The following is a 19,333-nucleotide window of genomic DNA, read 5'->3' as shown; positions in this document are numbered from 1 at the left end:
AAATCCAAATATTTCAGATGAATCCAAACTCCCCCTTAGTCATAACAACTGTCTTGTTCTGGCTTCTCTCCATTCTCTCACTCATTCTACCCTAGAAGAGAGAAGGGGGTCTTCTGTTTGAGAGGTTTGGAAGGAAAATCTGGGCAAGCATAGTTTCCCTTTCCACTTGGGACCTTGAGTAAGGTGTGGATATATAGACATCATTTTCAATTCTCGTTGGGAAGTCAATGTGTCCTCAGATAGTATCAGTTTTATCAGTTATAAGGTCATGTTATGATCCCAAATCCTTTATCCTTTTGAAAAAATTTCTCAAATTATTCCACATTTGGAGGGGGAGAGGGAGGATGCTATGTTGGATCCCCTTGGATCCCAAGATTATACTAAAAATATTATTTTTACACTTGTTATTTCTTTCATTTAATGGTATTTCTTTTAGTACTTTCTGTTTCAGAACACATAGAATACCTTATTTTGCTTATGGCTGTATAAATCTAAACTAGAATCATATTAGAGATTTTTAAAAGCACATTTACAGTAACATAGGTCATTTTGTATTTTTATTAATATAACCAATCTCACATTAAATAATGCTGTGTCATAAGGAGGATGTCTTAATAATTTAAATAAAGACCATGAAATTCCCTCTTAAAATGGCTGTATATGCTGTCCTTCAGTGTATAAATTGCTTATGAAAGTAACTTTTACCCATAAACTTATCAATTTTTGATACTGCTAAACTTTTAAATTTGGTCAGTTGTAATGATATTCAGTCTGTTTAAATGGACATTGTGGGGCTCCTGGATGACTCAGTCAATTAAATATCCAGCTGTTGCTTTTGGTTCAGGTCATGATCTCACAGGGTACTGAGATCGGGCCCCATGTCCGGCTATGGGCTGGGTGTGGAGCCTGCTTGGGATTTTCTCTCTACCTCTCCCTCTGTCCCACTTCCCTCATCTTTCTCCCTCTCTAAATAAATAGACAAACAAATAAATAAATAAATAGACATTGCCTGATTACTTCTGAATTTGAGCATCCTCTTTTATATTAAATGTGCATTTCTATTTCTTTTTCTATGAATTGCTTATTATATATTTTGCTCATTCTCCCATTGGGTTACCTTTTCCTAAATGATTTGTCAGAGTCTCTTACATAATGAAGATATTAGTGCTTGGTTAGGTATCTGCTTTTATTTTGCTTGTTTAATTTGTTGTGGTGCTTCATGTCATGCATAAATTTTCCCCTCAGCTTATTTACTTACTTATTTACTTACTGAAGTATAGCTAACATACAGTGTTATATGTTTCAGGAGTACAATATAATCATTCAACATTTCTGTACGTTACTCAGTGTTCATCACAGTAAGTGTACTTTTAATCTCCTTCACCTATTTCACCCATCCCCTGACTCACCTCCCCTCTGGTTACCATCAGTTTGTTCTCTGTAGTTAAGAGACTGACTTTTGGGGGCGCCTGGGTGGCACAGCGGTTAAACGTCTGCCTTCGGCTCAGGGTGTGATCCCGGCGTTGTGGGATCAAGCCCCACATCAGGCTCCTCCGCTATGAGCCTGCTTCTTCCTCTCCCACTCCCCCTGCTTGTGTTCCCTCTCTCGCTGGCTGTCTCTATCTCTGTCGAATAAATAAATAAAATCTTAAAAAAAAAAGAGAGAGAGACTGACTTTTGGTTTGTCTCTTTTTATCTTTGTTCATTTTTTTGTTTCTTAAATTCCACATATGAGTGAAGTCAAATGGTATTTGTCTTTTTCTGTCTGACTTTTTTCATATAACATTATTGTAGCATCCCCATTGTAGCAAATGGCAAAATATCATTGTTTTTTATGGCTGAGTAATAGTCCATTGTATATATATATACAACATCTTCTTTATTCATCCATTGATAGATATTTAGGTTGCTTCCATTTTTTGGCTATTGTAAATAATGCTGCAACAAACACAGGGATACATATATCTTCTTGAATTAGTGTTTTTCTTTTTGGGGGCCAAGTACTCATTAGTGGAATGACTGGATCATATAGTAATTCCATTTTTTATTTTTCAAGAAACCTCCATACTCTTTTGGCTGCAGCAATTTGTATTCTCACCAATTGTGCACAAAGGTTCATTCATAAATATTTAATATTGATGCATTACTTCAATGATTTGTGCATTAGTGCCATACTTACTGTTACAATTTCTCTGTAATTCTCTCTTGAACCCATTCAACTGGGTTTTCACCTCCACCAATTCCCTAAAATTGCACTTGTCAAAGTCACTGTTGACATCCACCTAGCAAAATAAAATGGCGAATTCTCAGTCTTCATCTTATTTGATCAATTAGCAGCATTTAATGGTTGATCATTCCCTCCTCCTTGATATACTTATTTTAACTGGCTCCCAGGACCACCCTCTACCAGTTTTCCTGTGACTTCCTTGGTTATTCTTCCCACCTGGCTTTGTTGTTTTCTTCTCTCCTCCTCCATCTCTTCTCTTTTCTATCTGTATGTACGCCCTTGGTGATGTGCTCTAGTCTCAAGGCCTTAAAGGCCATCTACTTATCTATAATATTTTCTAAATTTGTGCCTTAACCAATAAAAAGATGTCCCTCCTCAGACTCTACACCCATAAAACTAACTGTATACCTACTCAGCATCTTGGATGTCAAATAGTCATCTCAAACTGCACATGCCCCAAACCAATCTCCAGTTACTTATCCCAAACCTAATCTACTCAAAATTTCCCCCTTTTTGGTTAATACTAAATCTATCCTTCCAGTTAAGCCAAAAAACATGAACTCATCCTTGACCACTCTCTTTTTCCATCTAATCTGTCAGAAAATCACTTTGTCTCAAACGTCAAAATGTATCCAAAATATGATCACATCTTATCACCTGCAATGTGACAGCTTGGTCTGAGCCACCATTACCTGGACTGTAACAATAATCTAACTAGTCTCTGTCAACCATCCCAGCCCCACCCCAGTACATGTTGAACAGATTAGTCATACATGGTGATTTGTTATAAAAGAAAAGCAGACCATGCCCTATGTGAATTCAATGTCTTCAAATTGTCCACTTTACTCAGAGTAAAAGCCAAATTTCATATAAAGGCTTTTGTGCCCTTACATGATTTGGTGTTCCATCTAATGCTTTGATCTAATTTCTCACTATTATCCTGCCTGCTAACTCTGTTCTAGTTCCTTTTTGTTCTGTGAATACATCAATCATGCTCCTGACTTAGAGCCTTTGCCCTCACTGTTCTCTCTGCTTAGAATAAATACTCTTCCCTCAGATACTCAGGTAGCCAACTCCCTGACTTTCTTTAATGTCTTGATAAAGTATCACCTTCTCAATGAAAACTTTATCTAAAACTTTAACAGTGCCCGCCCCTCCAATATCCTGTCATTCTGGATCATCCTTTTCTGTGATCTAAATTTTTCTTTATTTTAAAATGAATAAATTTTAAAAAAGAGTATGCAATTTAGTGATCTGTTGTTTCTTGTTTATTATATTCCACTCTGCTAGAATGTAAGCTCACCGAGATCAAGGATTTTGGTTTGTTTGTTGCTGAATCCAAAATCCTCATAACAATGCTTAGCACGCATACATTTTCAGAAAACATTAATAAAGAAAAAAGGGATGCCTGGGTGGCTCAGTCCGTTAAACGTCTGCCTTCAGCTTTGGTCATGATCCCAGGGACCTAGGCTCAAGTCCCACATACAGCTCCCTGCTCAGCGGTGAGCCTGCTTCTCCCTCTGCCTGCCGCTCCCCCTGCTTGTGCTCTCTCTCTGACAAATAGATAAATAAAATCTTCAAAAATAATAATAATAAAGAAAAAGATTGAGTGTGAGTACTAAATAAATCAGCCTTTCCCTTAGGCTTTCATTTTGCCCTGACTATGACAAGTTTTAAACAATTTTTTATGTCTTTCTAATTCTTTAGATTATTTTCAAAGTAGAATTTCCATATGACTTTTTAAAATTATATGGTGCAGACAGCACTGATGTTGTTGACAGCATTTCTCAATCCCATCTTCCCCATACTTAGTTGTCTTTCTGGAGAGCAACCGTTTTTAAATGTTTATGTGTTTTTCTTATTCTGTTGATTATTTCCATACATGTAAATAATATCCTTCTGTCATCATTGTTTCACCATTTTATTTTCCCTCAGTTTTCTAATTTCTTCTTTTGTCTTTACTTATATTAAATGCTTCTTTAAAGACCTTTTTTTTCTCTCCCTCTTAATCCTATGGTTTTGTCTACATGTTATATTTCAAACCTCACTATACCCCACAGCAAAATGGCCTTCCTAGAGTTCTTTCTTCTTCTGAGCAAAGCTATATTTTTTGTTGAGGCCTTCTGCACAGACCTCATCTGAAGAAATCACATTCCTACTTTCTAAGTTATATCAGCTCCTTCCAGGATTTTGTTTCTTGGTTTACACCCTCATTTTGCTGCAGTATATTCTCAATGATTTTCCCAAGAGAGCATTAATGCCGGTAGGCTATTCAGTTCCTTGTATTTGTGGCTGCTTCATTACTGCTCACTGGATTCACATATTGGCTGAAATGCTGAGTTGAAAACATGAAATAAAAATAATTTTTACCCAGAACTTTGAAGGCTTTTTCTTGATGTTTTATAACATGTACAAATGCTTATTTGAAAGCCTAAAGCCAGTCTGATCTTATTTTGTATTTTCCCTTTTCTTTCAAAATCTTTCAGGATCTTCTCTTAATTCTTAATATTAGGCAGTTTTACAACAATGCCTCTAGACATAGTTCTCTTAGTTCAATCTCTGTTGAGTTCAATCAGCTCATTCACTTTGAAAACACTTGTTTTTATCCATTTCTGAAAATTCTCCCACCCGCTTCATCTACCTCTCTATTATTTCCTCTTTTCGTTTTCCAGAACTTGTAGGAATTTTTAATTTGCGGATATCTCCTTTTCTGTTGCTGTTTAGTTACAGTTTATACCGCTTTTGTCCTTTGGTATCAGTTTAATGGACTTTGCAGAGGAGAGGAAATAAACGCTATTAAACTATTTTAAAGTATTTTAAATATTTATATACTTACATTTAGAACTTCAATTCATCTGAAATTTGTTCATATTTATGTAATGAAATAGGAGATCAAGTTTATGCTATTCGCCTAAAGATTTTTTTTTAAAGATTTTATTTATTTATTCGACAGAGATAGAGACAGTCAGCGAGAGAGGGAACACAAGCAGGGGGAGTGGGAGAGGAAGAAGCAGGCTCATAGCAGAGGAGCCTGATGTGGGGCTCGATCCCAGAACACTGGGATCACGCCCTGAGCCGAAGGCAGATGCTTAACCGCTGTGCCACCCAGGCGCCCCTTGCCAAAAGATTTTTGACTGATTACTAGTTTGAAGTAGCTGTTCCCCGTACCTGAACGCTGCTCCCTCTGCTCCACACTCAACACACGTCTCAATTCCTTAGCAAGTCTTTACTGACCATCCGTTCTGTATGGCCTCTCTCTTTATTTTCTGCTTCATCATCTTGGCTATTTTCTTCTGAGAATATAGAACAATCTCTGATTATCTTTATTATTTAAATGTTTTTTTGTTTATGTGTGTTTCTTCTATCATAACATAAACACCTTGGCTATCGAAACTTAATTGGTATTTTCCTCTACTGCATCCAGAGTTTCAGGTAACTGCTTTTTACTGCATATATAAAACTAAATGAATACAGGAATATGCATGTCTATATAAATAAATATATGTCTATTTAAATATGTATATTAACATACATAGATATGCACATATACTTACATAGATATGCACATATACTTACATAGATATGCACATATACTTGATATATACGTGCATACATATTTTACATATATGAAATGAAATCTTGGGGAACAAACACTTTTTTTGTCTTGTCTTGACAATCTGCTTATTTTACTCTTCCATCAAAATTCTGAATTTTTTTGCTTAGTTTATTCTTAGATCATAAAAACTTGCTTTTATTGTTGTTTGGGGGAATTAAACATAGTTTTGCTGAAAGGCTTATGCATGCAGCTGTTAGCATAATGATATATTTGCATACAGCTACAGATTTAAGTTTATAATTTTAAACTTAATTATTGTAAATGTCTAAATAACAACATTAAACTTCTCAGTTTAAAAAATGATTTATCAAAAATGTTTACATAGAATAAGAACATGAACTATAAACTTCAGGAAAAGTCTTTGCTGTAGTTTTCACCTAATTTTTTTAAGGAAGACATTTTTAATCTGAGAGGAAATATGAAGTTTCATCCAGACAAAGACTCTATGTGCTCTACTTTCCAAGAGACAGTGATAGTCTAAATCAAATAAAGGGTGCTTTTACTATTCTCTGTAGCTACACTAAAGTTGAAAGAGTTGAACACTGACTTTGTTAGATAGCATCATTGGGAAAACATATCCTTACTTGAACTACTCTCTTGAAGATCTAGCTTCTGTGAGAATAAAATAATAATAATAATAGTAATTATATGATTTATTGTAAGTTTGTTGAGTTCCATTTCAACCTATTTTAATTATTACACAGGATTTTCTTGGTTTAAAAATATATATTATTTAATTGCTCTAGTGACATATTTCAAGTACTATTTATTCATTTATTCCTAAGTATTTACTTAATGTCTCCTATTTGCCAGTCGACATTCCAAGTATCGGGAATACAACAGTAAACAGCAAAAAGTTATCTTCTAGTAGAGAAAAACATCAAAATTAAGTAAAATAAATAATATTTTAGATAATAAGTTTTATGGAGAAAAGTAAAGCAGAAAGAAAATAGAGAAAATGTGACACAGAAGACATTTCTAGCTAAGTAATTAAGTTAGACCTTTTGAGAAAGTGTCATTTGAGTGAGGGCTTGAAGACGGTGAGGGAGCAATTAATGTGGCTATTCAGAGAAGATTGTTCTAGGCAGAAGGAATAGCCAGGATGAAAGCCCTTAGGAGCCAGCATGCTTATTAAAGTTTTTCAAAGAAACCATCCAGTAAAATATTGCAAATTTTTGTTTCTCCATACAGAGAACAGATCATAGTAGATAAGTTTCTCTTAGATATTTCAAAACATCCTCTAATTCAACAGGTCCAAAACAGAGTACATTGTTATAACTCTCAGACCTAGTTCCCTTTTTCACTCTGTCCTGTATCAGTGAATGATATGTCCATGCATACAGTTGCTCAAGTCAGAAAGCTGAATATATGACTTATCTATTACTGCATAACATGTTATCCTAAAATTTAGTGGCTTAAAATGACAATAGATATTTATTAGCCTCAAAGTTTCTGTGGGTCAGAAATTTAGGAACAGCTTAAGTTGGATCTTTCATTGGGTTACTGTCAAGATGTGAGCTATGGTGATAGTCATATGAAGGCTTGACTGGAGTAGAGAGTCAGATTTCAAAGTGGCTCAGTCAAATGATTGACAATTTGGCGAATTCTCTTGATGGAAGCCCTCAATTTCTTCCATGTAGCTACTTGAATGGCTGGGAGAAGTGAGTGTTCCAAAAGAGAGCTAGATAGAAACAGCAATGTCTTTTATGACCGAACTACAGAATTCATGTGCCATCATCAAGTCACTTTGTATAATAAATATTCAACAGGAGAAAAATTGGGCTCTACCCTTGGAAGGGAGGAGTGTCAAAAAGAATTGAATAAGTATTTTAAAAATCATCATAAGTATGCTTGAGATGTTCCTCTTATTCACATTCAGTACCAAACCATCATTAAATTTTGTGGATTTTGTGGATATCTCTTAGATTCTTCTACTCTTCCTCAACCCCACTGCTATTTAAATTACTCAAACTATCCTTAGCTCTCACCTTGACCACTGGAATTGTTTCCAAATGGGGCTTCGGACAAAAGTCCATGTATGATCTATACAGCAGTGAGTGATCTGGTACCTACAACACTCCAGCCTCATTTATTATTAATATTAACACTCTGGCTCTATTCCAGACACACTAATATTCTTCTAGTCGCTGGTCCTTGCCATGACACCACGAGTTCTGAGATATTTTCTCTTATATCTATTCATTCAGTCTTTTCCTGTGGGAAATTCTGGATTACCATTTCAGCAGCCCTCCTCTTAGAAATTTTCACTGACTTTTACGTAAATTGATAGACTTCTTTTGAATTATTTAGAATTTGGCTAGAATGCCAAAACTGAAACCGAACTACTAAACAGAAAATGATATAAACCCAAAATTCCTTTAAATATTCCCTCAATAGTTGAGTTCTGAAAGACTTAAGGTTCTGAATGAGAAGTTATTTAATTATTTAAGCAGAAAACTATTGTGTCAGTTAAGTCCCTTACAACTATACACTGGCAATGTTGACTTGGAACTTCTCTAGCTAAAGTGGTTTCAACCATATGTTGAATCCATGAACTGTGATGGGTTAATCAGATCTTTTTCTTTTATGCTGCTCAGTTCTTCCTGAAGCTTGCTTAAATTTTTCTACACTTGAGTATCATGGAACACTATTATAACCATTCAGAGCCCTTTCATATAAATTAGCTTGAGTGAATTTCTCTTTATTTCATTTAAAAATATCCCTGACCAAAGGAGTCATAGTATCGAATGCGAAATTCAAACATTAGCATAAGAACTTCACATTTTCCGAAACATATATATATATATATATATATAGTCATTTCTTTTACTAAACTTATCTATGAAAAATGTGTGCCACTTTAAGTTTCCATTTTAATACTGGTAAAAGAATATCTGTCTTAAGGCAAAATAACTAGTTAATGACAAAACTGGAAAAAAAATACAAGCCTCCTGGCTGTCCATCTGGAACTTCAACCATTGTACCATGATGACTTCTATTTAATTATCTTGTGCACTGAACACATAACAGAAACTATTAAGTTTATTCTAAGTAATTTCCAATGTATCTGAAACACTTAATTAGTTTTCTTTAAAATAAATAAGTCATTAAGAAGCTACAAATCAGTGACTTAATTAGCTGTGCTATGGCCTTTTAGTTTTTTCAGTTGAAATAAGCTAATGTCAAAACTATAAAGAAATATGGTACTATTCATGAGGATAGACAGTTTATATAGGAGTTATAACAGAAGTTTTCATAGAAGTTATAACAATTATCATAAATTTTGAACACAATATTCTACAAGTATTTAGTAAAAATAAATGATTTTATGACAAAAAATACATTTTGTAGATAAAAAAAGATTGTATAAAGATTAGAGTTAAGAAATTTCAAATGAGTGCACTATCTAACCCTGTTTCTATTTTTACTATTAAATGGAGTCCTCCTTCTTCATCTTATTCCTTACTTATAACCCTATATTAACCCTTCATATACAAACACACAAACAATAAGTAATTATCACTAACAACTAGTAAGCATTGAACATAGACACCATAGACCCTAAAAACCACAAATTTATGTAAGGACTGAATGTAGAACCACTGCCAATATCCCCATGATATTCCAATTTACAACTTTCCAGTTCTACTATTAAATGACAATCTTCATGATTTGATGATTTAAGTTTCTCTTGCAGATTTCTGCATCTTGATTTTTTTCGTATTTCTAAATACTTGTTCTAAGATTGTCCTTGGTTACTTGTTAACATCACTCCTAACTTAGGACAGAAGGAAAGAAAGTCGGACCTTCTCTTGTGTTAAACATCTACTCTAAGCATGATTACTGCTAGACTTGGAGGGTGATAGTCTGATGTTTGACCTCTCCATCATTATATTTAGTTAATTTGTTTCAAAAATATTTATTCAGTTGTTACTCTGGATACCCTGTACTTTTTCTGGGTCTATTAAAACAATTGGAACAGCCATGATTTGCTTACATAGTAGATCTTACAAAGTAGGAGATAGACATTGATGGATTAATTCTATTAAAATGACAATTGCAATTGTGATAAGTGCTATTAATGAGGAGCACAAATGTGGGAAATATTTTAGCAGAGTTTTACAAAATCAGAGAGAATAGTTAAGATTTCTTGAGATAAATGATACTTAGATCATAAAGATAATAGAAATTAATTAGATGACGAGAGGACCAATGAGCATTCCAGGCAAAGGTAATGGCCAGTGGTAGGTTGTATCAGAGGCATTGAAGAGAACATGGTGAGAAGGCATTGGATTTCAGATCTAAATTAGAAGGTAGGGCCAAGAAGATTGATATGATATGTGAAATAAAAACAGGAGTCAGGGTTATAAAAGATTTTATCCCAAGAAATGGAGGGATGAAGTTGCCATTAACCAAGTTTGAAAACAATGAAAAAAGAACAAGTGTGTGTGGGAACAGGAGTTTGATTTATGTTTGCTCTTATTAGAGAGCTGGGTTGCCAGCAATCTGTGATTCTTTTATTCTAGTTTCAGAAATTGAGATTGTTCTAAGCTATGCCTAGTCTCCTGTTAGCCCTCTACATTTCTGGTTCATTCTTACTCAAAATTCTTTGAGATCTTAAAGTCACTCATAGGAGTTCACCTCCTAGATGAGTCCTGAAATATAGTTTTTGTCCCCCTAAATCCATAAAGCTTTCAAAACTCGTACACAGTTTGTAAACTACTCAGCTACTACTCAAGTTTTTTCCCCACTCCACCCCACCTCCAAGAGAAATGCAGCTCTAAATATTTGCTTCCCTTCTATGAATTTCCTTTATCTTAGGTCACAGCCATGTTATTTTCCATTGTGTTTTTAGCTCTTCAATGCACAGATTTGTTTTAAACTTGTCTAGTTGTTTTCAGTGTAAAGTTCCATTTGTTTATAACATTGGTTTATACATTTAATGTTTAAGTGGCTTGGCAATAAACCTCTCTATACCTTACTTTCTTCACCTGTAATACATAGGTTATAATATCTAACTAGCAACATTGTTATGAGAATTAAATGATATCATGTATATGTGCCTGGGAGATCAGGAAGCAGCTCTCATATTTATCATAAATTAAAATAGCCTAAATCAAACTGTAGATATGAGTTCAGAAATGAGATCACTTTAAGGTGATAATCATATTTGACTAACATATTGCTCACAGTAGCAAGAGTCAAGGTCCTAGTGCCTTGTTAATTTTTAGTTATTTTTCTGAGTCTCCAGAGGTATTCTAGAATAGTTCTTTTATATTCCTCCACTGTGGTCCCCTTTTTCAACAATTAGTATCATCTCAACTTAAAGCCTGCTTCACTGCATGTGTCTTCATGGCAAAAATGATTCCTTTTCTAAGGCAGAATGCTTTCATGTGAAATACTCAAAACTTCACATACTCCTACTAAATATCCCAGTTTCTCTTTAGTTCTATTAATGAGACCAAAGCCACAAAGAAATGGGAAGAATGCACATCTCTTCCATTCTGTGTTTTGTTTTTCAAACAAATATCAATTGCTTATATTTCTAAAACTCACAAAGTTCCAAATAATAACTGAGAAATTTTTTTTCACAAAGAACTGTAGTCCTACAAGACTGGTTGTGGATCTATAAACTACAAGGTAAACTGCGTTTCTCCATCATACTCCAAACCTTCTCTGCCTCAGGAGTCTGGGCACTGATTTATTCTCCACAAGTCACCCTTCCTTCCATGCAAATCAATTCATGATGGAGTTTTGTGGCCCCATGTGCCAAGACTTGTCTCAAACCCTCTTTATGTTGGCCAGCCACATCTTTCATATGTTCTCTCAATTTTAAGGTGCATTTAGCAGAGGTAAATAGGTATTAACAATTATTCTAAATTCATCTTAGAAGCATTCACATTTAATGGTTATTTCTGTCCTCCAGAAGTGGATGTATTTTATTTTCTTGTCTCAGTGAGGAAGACAAAGGAGAGAGAAGAGGAAGGAAAGGGACATCTTTTTGATGAATTTTTATTTTTATTTTTTTAGAGAAAGAAAGAGAGAGAGAACATGAGCAGGGTGGGCAGGGGTAGAGGGAGAGGAGAGAGGGAATCCTAAGCAGACTCTGTGCCCAGCAAGGAGCCAAGAGCATAACCTGAGCTGAAACAAAGAGTCGACATTAACTGACTGAGCCTCCCAGGTACTCCAAATTTTGATTTTTTATTTCAAGTCTTAAGAAAAAAGGTTTCTGCCAGTATCTCAGAAATTGAAGTCTCTGAACTTTCAAGTTGCATGTCTTTCTACAAATAAGAATATATAAAATACTTAACTGAAACAAATGTTCATTGATGGGAATGCATATGAGTCTATACACAATTTCCAAGAAGATTTAATAATAAATAGTTAAGAGTAATTAAGACTAGGTAAGAGTAAATAGTAAATAGTAAAAATAATAAATACAATACTTGATGCAGTAGAGAAAAGAAGAGCCAAGTGTGGGAGGCAGACAAATTAACAGATTTGAGACATTCATAAATAAAAGACTTCTAAAAAATTCAAAGCTGTTTGTTTCAAAAGTACTGATCATGAGTAATTTGCTAAGAACCTTAGTAAGTTGCTATAAATATGATAGCTTTATTGATACTCAACATGTTTGAACAGATGATGATATTTACTATTTAAAAATGAGAGAAAGATTCCAGATTGGTCATATGGAGCTTTATTACTACAAGCTTTCTTGTAGTAATGACTTTCTTCAATACTTTCCTTAAGACAGTCTACTAATGTTCACATGGTGCAAGTCTCAGATATTACTGTACTATGAAGGAAGTTCCAGGATCAATATGCCAGAGCAGATGGCACCTGGGTGGCTCAGTTGGTTAAGCAGCTGACTCTTGATTTTGGCTCAGGTCATGATTTCAGGGTCCTGGGATGGAATGCCACCTTGCACTCCATGCTCAGTGGGAAGTCTGTTTGAGGATTCTCCATTTTCCTCTCCCTCTGCTCCTCTCTCCACTCATGTTCTCTCTCTCTCTTTCTAAAATAAATAAATAAATCTTTTTAAAAAAATGCCAGAGCAAGAACTGTAGGTGATAGGAAGTCTTCCATACGCATAGCCCCTAATCCTTTCAGAAAAGGAAGGGATAGATGATGTAGAAATGCTTTTCAGCCAATTACTCCATGTAGTTTCATTTCCAATAATTCCTTCCGAGTCAAAATTGTGACTCTTTAGAAATAAAATCAACTGTCTTTAAGCAGTTGGATGGTTCTTGTGTCATTGAAAGGGACATAACTAGTAAAGAAAATTGGAATAATTCTCGGCTCAGAATTTTCTCATTTTTTATAGGCATCATTCTGCAAAGCTTGGTTGTGAATCCCTGTTACAAAACATGAGATTTTGCTTTCAGTGGTAGGAAGAAGGGAGCCAACGAGACAATCACCCTCTTCACTGTAGCCTCCTTCTCAGCTCCTGCTCGCTGATACTTCCCAGGGATTCTCTGTAGACTTCAGATGGGCCCAGAGAGAGTAATCTACTGAACTGTGAATACTTTAAAGATTCAAATTTGTATTCTACATACTTCAGCTTCTTAGCACAGTGCTTTGCACCTAATAAATTATGAGAACTCAAAATTCATTGTTTCAACATTTAACAGATATTTAAGTGCATTTTGACATGAGAAAGGATATTTTTATATAATAAAAATGCACCATAATTTTATTGTTATTGAACTTTCCTCAGTTTTACAAATCTCTATAAATCCTCTCCTCCATAAAAGCAGGGAGAAACCTATCAAAAAATCTGACAACCAACTTTTTCAGAACTCTGGTAATTAATCAGAGATTTGCAGTAATACATGAAGTAGTTTAATCAAGAAAGACAGCTGAATATTGGTAAGAACAATAGGATTTGTGCCTATAACTTGTCCTATTCTTGTCTTCCTTACTTAGCTCCATGGTAGCGTTATAAAACAATCACCTGCAATTATAGGAAAAAACAACAACCTGGAAGCTACCAGGGGGGACAGAAAGGTGTTTGAATTCCTTTAAAGCCTCATTGTTGGAGAATTGTCATTATTTGACTTGTCTGGAGGTTCTTTGGAAGACTCCGCTTACAAGACTGCTTTAGACCTAACTTGGAGCTCACTCAGTATGAGAATCTTTTCCCTGGTAATGTTTGTCAAAAGCATTTAGAGGCAATGTTTTAATGTCATGGGTGGCCAATGCAGTGAGTAATAGTGGGGGCATTCTGGGTATCTAGAAGACTACGCATATGTATGGGGCTGTCAGCATGCCCAGAGTTATGGGCCTAATTGCATCCTTTCAAAATTCATATGTTGAAATCCCAACTCCTAATACCTGAGAATGTGACTTTATTTGGAGATAATTAAGATAGAATGAAGTCAGATGGGTTGGTCCTATCTATGACTGGTGTCCTTCTAAGAAGAGGAGATTAGGACACAAGCATGTGGATAGAGAGGAAGAAACAGAGAGGAGATGACCATCTGCAAGCTGTGAAGGAAGGCCATCAGAGATTAACTCTGCCAATAACTTGATCTTGGACCTCTAGATTTGTGAGAAAATTAATTTCTGTTGTTTAAGCCACTCAGTCCATGGTACTGTTAAGACAACCCTACCAAACTAATACCCATAGAGTTGTGTACACGCTCAGGAAAGACCTGAGAAGACTTAGGCTCCGAACACTGGTTGGCCTTGAAGCCCTGTGCAAATGGCAAATAAAGGCAAAGGCAAAGTTGTTAATTGCCCGACTCAGTGTTGAAAGTGTGACCCCACAAACACAGAGCCTCCAGAAAATCCTGGGAGGTTTATTGGTTTTAGAAATTTAAGAAAATCCCATGGGGCACCTGGGTGGCACAGCGGTTAAGCGTCTGCCTTCGGCTCAGGGCGTGATCCCAGAGTTATGGGATCGAGCCCCACATCAGGCTCCTCCGCTATGAGCCTGCTTCTTCCTCTCCCACTCCCCCTGCTTGTGTTCCCTCTCTCGCTGGCTGTCACTATCTCTGTCAAATAAATAAATAAAATCTTTAAAAAAAAAAAAAAGAAAGAAATTTAAGAAAATCCCTGTCCAATTATCAGGTGATTTCTAAGCCACCCAGACAGATAGTTCCATGGTCATACACAATAAAGGATGGAGGCTCTACAGAATTAGTTCAGAAAAGCCAATTAAAAAAAAAAAAAACAGCAACAACAACAAACCTTAGGAAGGAGGGAGAATATGATTTACAGAATTACCATACTATATTATTTAAAGTGTCCCATTTTCAGTAAAAATATTATGAGACATTCAAAGGGGAAAAAGTATGATTCATACACAGAGAAAAAGGACAATCAATAGAATCTTCCCTGAGAAAACAGACAGTGGAATTACTGGACAAAGACTTTAAACCAGTTTTTTTTTAAGATTTTATTTGTTTATTTTAGAGATAGAGAGAGCTAGGGGAGGAACAGAGGTAGAAGGACAAGCAGACTCCATGCTGAGCATGTAGCCCAACACAGGGCTCAATCCCATGACCCTGAGATCATGACCTTAGCCAAAATCAAGAATCAGACTCTTAGCCAACTGAGCCACCCAGGCACCCCAGACTTTAAACCAGTAATTTTATTATTTTATTTTAAGATTGTTTGATTGATTGATTGAATGATTTGAGAGAGCATGAACATGAGACATAACATGAGCAGAGGTGAGGGGTAGAGGGAGAAGGACAAGCAGACTCCCCGTAGAGCCCAATATGGGGCTTGACCCCAGGACCCTGGGATCATGACACGAGCCAAAGGCAGATGCTTAACCAACTGAGCCATGCAGGTGCTCCTAAACCAGTTATTTTAAATACATGAAAAAAATAAAAAAACTAAACTAAAGGAACCCTTGTCCAACGAACTAAAAAGAAAGTATGACAATAATATCTCCCCAAATACAAAATACCAACAAAGAGATAGAAATTATAAAAAAGAACAAAAGAGCAATTCTGGAGTTGAAAAGTAGAATCACTCAATGAAAAACTCAGTGCTAGTTTCCTATGACTACTATAACAAATTACCACAAACAACAATGATTTATCTGGTTCCAGAGGCCAGAAGTCCAAAGTCAGTTCACTGGGCCCAAAACAAGGTGTGAGTAGGACCATGCACTCTCCAGAGGCTCTAGGGGAGAATCTGTTCCTTCCTTTTCCTGCTTCTCCTGACTGCTGGTATTCCGTGGCTGTGCACATCACTCTAATCTCTGCTTCTCTGGTCACAGTGCCTTCCCCCTGTAGTCAAATATACCTCTGCCTCTCTCTTATAAGGAGACACGTCATTGCATGTAGGGCTGACTTGGATAATCTGGAATAATCTCCCCCACACAGTGCAAAATGTGAAGGATTGTCAGTTTGGCATACATAATATTCTCTTGTTTGTTTAAGAGGTAAAGGTCAGGGTATTACCGGTTCAGATCCAGGTAAGTTGGTTTATTTGTTGTTAGGAGCATGTATAAGTTTACTTTCTGATAACGGAAAGGAAGGATTTTGTAAAAGAAACACAGGGAATGGTTTAGAAGCAGCAATCTGTAGTTATGAGGGCTCTGACACTCCTTTCTGCCCTTTGTCCTTGGCCTATGGGAAATGAGCAAATGTTGCTTAAGAGGACACGGAAAAGTTACTTAAAACCAGATGGTAGAGAAAGTTTAGAGTTATTGAGAACATAGTGGTTTTTTAATGATGATGATGATGATGATGACATTAGAATAAACTTTCTAGAGATCATGGTGGCAGGGAGTTCAACTGACCAGTAATAAACAAAGGTAAAGGGTCACAAAGTAACATAGAGCCAAAAGAATAGAGAGATGAGAAACTTCTGGTCAGGTAGAAAGCACAGCCACTGACCTGATAAGCGACTTAGAATGTCCAGAACTAGAAAGAACCTTCAGAACTGCACGATTGTTAATGGATGCTGTTAGCTGTGATCCTCCACTTTCAGAAATGTCACTCTCACATTATGATTGATATTGGATTTTAAAATTGTGCCTCTGTGTGTGGTAGACAATTCAACAGTGATGGCTGTTAAGACCCATTTTCACTACTTATTAAAAATTCCGGCAGGAGGAATTTGATACTGCTGACATCAAGCTGTGACCACAAAGGTTCAGGGCCTGGCAATGCTTGGAGCTGAATGACAGAGCTGGGAGGCTATGATGACTGACAATCTCCAGGAAATAACATCAGCCTGAATATATCAGTTTCAAACACATGTGTGCTCAGGAAGTCTGCCTCACTTCCCTGAGCAAAGCTCTATGGATGAAAAAAATTATTTGATCTTAGCAAGCAGGCCCCGGCCTTCTGTGGGCCAGCCTAGGTAAATGAGGAGCTGGAAGGGGTGTCGTGACACTTGTGGGCTTCTAGGATGAGCAGCTGCAGAAAACGGAAAATGTTTGAATGAAAAAAAGTGCAAGAACTCTTTCCTTTTCCTGGACATACATTCTCATTGTATAATAGCCAGATGCATTAGCCACATTGACGGTAATTTCTCAATCTTAATGCACAAATTTTAGATCTGAACAAAAGGTACTATAAATGAATGACTCAAGGTGAAAGCAGAATGAATTTAACTAGGTATGTTACGAATATAGGAAGCATCTAATTGAAGAAAAGAACATTACTGTTTAATCTGTAGGACAGAAGTTTTATTACCATTGGAAAGAACTCACAAAACTTGAAAGGTGATGCTTTTCCCTCACTAAAAGCAATAAGAATTATATTTCACAGCTGAACTTTCATTTTATTTTTCTTACGCCTGAATCACTAAGGACACTTTTAACTAAAAATTGCAATTTAAAGTCAAGTTTGGTTAAATACAAATTTTGAAAGCCTACTAATTTGGAAATGGCTTTGTTTCCAGACTTAACACAAAATAATATCACCTCTACCTTTGGGCTGAATGCACATGAAACCTTATAAATACTGACTGTAGATCTATAAAGACCTATCTGCCATTACGATAACATTCACTGTAGAGCATAGAAAGTTTTTTCTTTTTGTTTTAAAAGGTAATTTTGCCTACCATTTTTGTTCTCTATTTATAGTGGCAATTATTAAGAAGACTTTTTGTTATCATTTTTTGTAAAATCTGAATGTTCTTCTCATTTGTAGCTTGGTTGCGACAAAGGAAACAGACAGTGCAAGATCTCGAAGTGCTCCAATGTCACCTTCTGACTTTCTGGATAAATTAATGGGGAGGACATCAGGGTACGATGCAAGAATCAGACCCAATTTTAAAGGTAATTGTTCTGCTTGCTATTATATATGAAATGTGTTTTGAATATGCTTAAACAAGGTAGATTTTCAGATTGATTCCACCAAAAATTCTAATGCTTATTTCCAGTAATCTTTCAAGTACTTATTACTCAAAGATATGTCTTGAAAGAAAAAAAAAATCTAGTCTCATGTTAATAGCTCTCAGAATTTGTCTTCTTTGGACCAATAGTGTTTCTTTGTCTTCCTTTGTTATACTTACTGTCATGATGATTCATTTTAGGAAATTTATGTAATTTCCTAAAATGATTATATAGTCACTGAATAGTGACTATATAATGAGTATAAAATGAATATATATTCACTATATATATGAATATATAAATATTTTATTTTTATATTTTTAACCATATATTATATATTTATATATAATTTCCTACAATATATTCCTAAATGTATTCTTACTCACCGGAATGGAAGCTTCTCTAGAGCTGGCAATAAACCATATTTTAAATTCCCCACAGCAAGACTCTCCATATTGTGGAGAATCAAACAGTTGTTGAATTTATGTGCAAGGAAAAGAGTCTGAATAACTAAAAGCTACTGATAACATTTTAAAAATTATTACATCTACCAAGTGTTTTGTCTAAATTTATAGGAAAGAGTATAATTGTTAATTCAAGAATATTCTTTTTTTATTCTTCTGATTAATTTAATGATAAGCAACACATTTATACAGGTCATATGTAGAGTATCCAGAACCACATTATGTCCCAGGGTAAAAGATTAGAAAGCTACTTCCGTACCCATACTTATTTTATATATCTTGAATATTATTCTATTTCAACAAAGAAAATAATCCAAATTATAAGAATGCCTACCTTTTCCATGAGATTCAGTTAAGCTATTTTCATTTTTAAAGGTGAAAGGAAATACACTGTAGTCTATAATACTTATTTTTTTCCTGAATCTGTTCTTATGGGAGTAAAAAGAAAAAGAATTGCTTAGTAGTGGTTTAAGAATTATTTAGAGAGGACTAATAAATACCAAGAATGGGTAGCAGGAGAAAAAAATAAGAGTAAAATTTGTTGATAATTTATAAGTAAAAAATTATGAATTGCTTCAATTTCAAAATGATTTTGACATGTAGATTGCTTTCCTTGATTTGTGTTTAAACATTTTGACCATAATATTTTTATTTTATTTTTATATTTTTTGATCATAAATACATTTTTTAAAGATTCATTTATTTATTTTAGAAGAGAG

General features: G+C 35.2%; 1 protein-coding gene across 2 annotated transcripts in view; it reads left to right on the top strand.

The window, feature by feature from the left end:
- Window positions 1-19,333, top strand: part of GLRA3 (glycine receptor alpha 3) — a 177,516-nt gene that overhangs the window by 18,467 nt on the left and 139,716 nt on the right. For both annotated transcript variants that reach the window (XM_026518883.3, XM_026518884.1), the window contains exon 2: window positions 17,966-18,093. In XM_026518883.3, coding sequence (XP_026374668.1) covers window positions 17,966-18,093 — 128 coding nt within the window. The remainder of the gene's footprint in view (window positions 1-17,965; window positions 18,094-19,333) is intronic.

The sequence above is a fragment of the Ursus arctos genome, unplaced genomic scaffold (assembly GCF_023065955.2).
Source record: "Ursus arctos isolate Adak ecotype North America unplaced genomic scaffold, UrsArc2.0 scaffold_11, whole genome shotgun sequence".
NCBI classification, from domain to species: domain Eukaryota; kingdom Metazoa; phylum Chordata; class Mammalia; order Carnivora; family Ursidae; genus Ursus; species Ursus arctos.
This window is presented reverse-complemented; position numbering and strand designations above follow the sequence as displayed.